This window comes from Marmota marmota, unplaced genomic scaffold (assembly GCF_001458135.2).
Source record: "Marmota marmota marmota unplaced genomic scaffold, marMar, whole genome shotgun sequence".
In the NCBI taxonomy this organism is placed as follows: Eukaryota; Metazoa; Chordata; class Mammalia; order Rodentia; family Sciuridae; genus Marmota; species Marmota marmota.
This window is the reverse complement of record NW_026000241.1, coordinates 6,262,278-6,266,972: the sequence shown is the minus strand read 5'-3', so window position 1 is coordinate 6,266,972 and position 4,695 is coordinate 6,262,278. Positions and strand designations below refer to the sequence as shown.

At 56.1% G+C, this 4,695-nt stretch overlaps 1 protein-coding gene across 1 annotated transcript in view; it reads right to left on the bottom strand.

Moving 5' to 3' along the window:
• Positions 1-593, bottom strand: part of B3gnt3 (UDP-GlcNAc:betaGal beta-1,3-N-acetylglucosaminyltransferase 3) — a 5,531-nt gene extending 4,938 nt beyond the window's left edge. Inside the window, exon 1 of the mRNA XM_048795365.1 lies at positions 444-593. Within this exon, the coding sequence (XP_048651322.1) occupies positions 444-593 (150 nt within the window). The remainder of the gene's footprint in view (positions 1-443) is intronic.
• Positions 594-4,695: the final 4,102 nt, after the last annotated feature.

The following is a 4,695-nucleotide window of genomic DNA, read 5'->3' as shown; positions in this document are numbered from 1 at the left end:
TTTTTTTTTTTTTTGGTACTGGGGATTGAACCCAGAAATGCTTAACCACATCCCCAGCCCCCCCTTTTTTAGTTGTAGATGTAGATACCTTTTTTAGATTATTATTTATATGCAGGGCTGAGAATCCAACCCAGGGCCTCACAAGTGCTAGGCCAAGTGCTCTACCACTGAGCCACAACCCCAGCCCCCTTTTTATTTTTTATTTAGAGACAGGGTCTCACTAAGTTGCTTAGAGCCTCCATAAGTTGCTGAGGCTGGCATTGAACTCATGATCCTCCTGCCTCAGCCTCCTGAGTCCCTGGGATTACAGGCGGGGGCCACTGTGCCTGGCCATTCTTCCCGTTTTTAGTGGTCCTCTAACCTGACCACGGACCCTGGCTCTGCTTACATCCTTCAAACACAGCAAGGCTCAAACAAAGCCATCTTCCCTGGCAACCTCCTACGGATGCCTCAAAACCCATCCCAAATGGCCCTTTCTCCAGCAAGCCCTTGTTGGTCCCTCTGTAAGGGTCCCGGTTGGCCCTTGTCTCTAGTCCTTCTCTCCCTCCCTGGCCCGGTCCTGATTTCCTGGTGGTGTCCATGTCTGGCTTCATCTTTCCCAGTATGGAGGCAGCTTGTGGGTTTGGCATCACCCAGAATGAGGCAGACACACGGGGAGGAAGGGAACGTCTACTGAATTCACAGATAAAAAGTGAGTCCACTCAGTGTCTCTCTGGTGAACTTGTATGTAGCCTTCAAAACCCCGGCTGTCATGATCCTTCCTCCTGTAAACTTTCCCTCCACGCATCCAGGCAGAGCCCACGATGTCCCTTTCAGATTCCTTCCCCAGGCTTCCCCGGGCACCTGCAAAATCCTTTTGTTGGGCCAGGTGGGTCTGTGTTGTTCTCCAGCCTTGAATAGAGGATCTACTTTCTGGTGAAGCATGACAGGACCAGATTAGATTCAGGCAGGACTTTTCTATTCAGCAAATACATACTGGCACCAGGGAGACCCGGAACATGGCAGTCTCGGAGAGCACACTTTAGGGTCCAACTTCTGGGTTTGAAGTTAATTCTCTTATACCCTGGCTGGGCCTCTCATTCCCTGGGCCTTGGGTCTCCTCAGATGTAGAGGGGACCTCCAAGCAGCCCCCAGCTCACAGGGTTGTGTGGCCACAAAGGGCACCAGCCACTTGTGCATAGTGGCACTTGAGTGTTTGTCGAATGAACATCTGAACGTACTCACCTTGGACTGTCTTGGGGTGCCTGTGCTGAGCTGGGGTCTCTTCTGTCTCCCCAATGGCACCTGAAAGAGTACAGGGTGGTCAGAGGGTCCTGTCAGGCCTCTTTAACCCCGAGTGACCCCCCCCTCCCAGCTACAGGCTGGGAGCAAGGCAGAGAGTAGCTTCCTGTTTCTATCTTGGGTAAAAACTTAGCATGGAAACCGGGGACAGGGCTTCCCTTGCCGACCCATGAGGCCATTTCCCAACATGTTCCTCTCAGCCTGGCCAAGGTCTCCTGGGCCAGATAGACACGTGCAGCCCCCAAAACAGGGCTCAGATTCTACACCGCAGGTTCCACTGTGTGACCTTGGGAAAGCAGCTTGCTGTCTCTGAGCCTCAATAGAAACAAGAAGAATCAACCCTACTAAAAGTACCATGGACAGTTTCTCCTCCCATACACCGGGCGTGGTCCTGCCTCAGGACCTTCGCACATTCTCTTCACTCTGTCTGGATTGCTCTTCCCCCACCCCCTAATCCCAAGCAGTTCAACTCCTTCCTGTCATTGCACAACTGTCACCTTCCCAGGAAGACCTTTGTGGGTGGGACACTAACTATTCTGATCTGTATTCATCTTACTACTTCTTTTTTCTGTAGCACTAGTCACCGCCTAAAATACATAATGAAACTTTTTAAAGGGTTTTTTTTTTTCCTTGACCATTTCTCCACCACAACGCGTTTTCCCATTTTATTCCCAGCCTCTATGTGCATAGTAGGTGCTCAATAAACGTGTGACTAATGAATGAAAGAATGTTGGGTCGCCACAGCCCCTGGAAAAAACTCCGATTCTCAGGATAATGCACCACATCTGTTCATGGCCTGCGCTCCTCTAATACACCAGGAGCTGGGGACGCATCGGTGGATAGGCGCGGGGGACACATGGGTCCCGCTACTGTGGGGCCCACACCCTGGAGTGTGGCAAACAGTAAGTAACTGACTCAACCAAGGTGACGGGAGAGGAAGACTCGGGGGGGGAGTAGGGAAGCAGCTCAGGCTTGGTTCCTGGCTGGGCACACACCACGTCACCGCTGCAACCCACGACGGGTGGGGACTTCTCACCAGCCGCCAGGCGGTCAGCTCTGCAGTGGACACCTGCGCAGCTTCCTCTAACCCCGTTCTGTTGTGAGTCTCTCCCCCCCTCCCCCGAGGCGGCTCAGACCCCACAGGCCGAGGCTCAGCCCCCAGCTGGCGCCCCATGCCCAGCCCCAGCCCCAGGGGGTGTTCTCTGGGCTTCTGGCTGCAGTCGGGGTCCCGGCCCTTCCTCGGGTCTGGTCAGTTTGCTCGAGAGGCACCTGCCCACGTGGAGCCCTGCCCCCAGACCGCCAGCCTCCGCCCTGTGGAAGAGCCTGGCCTCGAACCTGCGTCGTCCTGCCTCAGCTCCCTGGAGCCGCTGTGAGGACAGGTGTGCACCTGGCCCAGCTGCAGCTCTTTTGCAGGTGTGGTGGGGCACGCCATCATCCCAGCCGGCCGGAGGCTGAGGCAGGAGGATCGCGAGCTCAAAGCCAGCCTCAGCAACAGTGAGGCCCTGAGCAGCTCAGTGGGACCCTGTCTCTAAGGAAAAGACAAGATGGGGCTGGGGACGGGGCTCAGCGGAGGAGCGCTGGCCTGGCCCGTGAGGCCTGGCTGGATCCTCGGCTCAGCACAGAAAAATGAATATAGAAACAGGCCGCGAGCCGCCTCCGACTAAACCAATCAGAGCAGCAACGCGAGCCCGGAGCCGAGCTCCCAGATCAAGACAGAGTCACACGTAAAACTCGACACAGAAGGGACGGGACCAGGTGTGCACAGAACCCGGGGAGTCCTGAGCGGTCACCAGGACCCCAGGCTGAGCAGCTGCTGGAAGGTGGCGTGTGGCCAAGAGCGGAGGCTGGGGAGCAGGAGCAGGGGTCCCGGGCAGAAACCCAGGTCCCCTGTGTCACCTGGGACGGCCTTGCCGCTGGTCTGTCCGAGAGGCTAAAGGGGAACCCAGGGAGGACCATGTCCACCAAGGAACCCAAACACAGGATTTCCAAACGTGTCAGGGACGGGGAGGGAAGTGACACAGTGACCTGGCCATCCAACCAGCGTCTGCCACAGGGCCCGTCACCCAGAGGAAGGAGGGACAGCCGGGTCTTCCCTTCCCTGCGGGCTGGTCGGCAGTCAGAGGTCGTCCAAGTCCCTGCGCTCCGGTGCCTCTGATCCGAGACCGGCTTAGACCAGAGGAAGAGCCGCCCCGGCTGGAGCAGTAGGACTGAAGGGCCGCCTTCAGGTTGCGACTCCCAGAACCGAGGGGACATGAACGTGCTGTCCTGGGGGAGGGCAGAGTGTCCCGAAGGACGCGGATGGACAGGCTCCCGGTGCCAGGCACCCTGGGAAGGGCAGGGAGCTCCCTGGGCGTGCCGCTCAAGGGAACCTCCGCCTGTCCCCACCTGAAGCCCTGGAAGCCCGTCCCTCGGGGTCCGGAGGCTCACCCCCAGGCAGGGCTGCCGAGATCCTTGGCCACTGCCCAACTCAAGCCTTAGCCCCTCTGCCCTTCCCTGAGGTTGGGGATAGGGATGAAGGTCCCCAGCTTCCTCATTCTGTCTTGGTGAGCAGCCCCTACTTGAGAGGCTACCTCAGGGCTGCTGCCACCAGTCACCTCATTAGCATACAAAGACACACTCCCTGGGAGATTCCCAGGATTTTAGGAATTGTATTCTAGAGAATGGGAGGAAGACCAAATGTATTTCCCAATATCCTAGGAGGAGATGGGGTCTGGGCTGGTTTGATTTTAAGGTCTGGTTGACATCTGGGCTGAGAGATGAATGAAATGCAAGGAAAAGCCAGCATGGTGGCCACCTGGGAGGGAATAGCAGGTGCAAAGGCCCTGAGGTAGGAATGGGCTGAGCAGCCGAGGGCCCTTCAGGAAAGCTGGGCGCCAGCCCTGGGGGCTCAGCCTCTGGAAGATAGGTCCAGGAGATCCAAAAAGTCAAAGAGCTGAATGCTGAAGGAGATTTCAGTTTCACAATGGAGACGGTCTCCCAGCCACATCCTGTGCCTCCATAGAAAGACCAAGTCACCAAAGAGGAAATCACATGAAGGAAGCCAGGGCATCTCCTAGATACCCCAGCAGCCAGGGTGCTCGGATGGTAGGGAAGAGGGTGAGTCATGAACCTAATTTTAGGGCATGAGATCCAGTGGGTAGAAATAGGACATTCAGGACTTTTGAAAAGTTTGGGGGGTGAGGCCCTGCCCCATCTGCAGCTTACAATCTAAGCCAATCTCTGTCTCTCTCTCTCTCTCTTTTTTTTTTTTTTTTGGTACTGGGAATTGAATCCAGGGACCCTTAATCACTGAGCCACATCACTGTCCTTTTCTATATTTTATTTAGAGACAGGGTCTCACCAAGTTGCTTAGGGCCTCACTAAGTTGCTGAGGCTGGCTTTGAACTTGTGATCCTCCTGCCTCAGCCTCCCAAG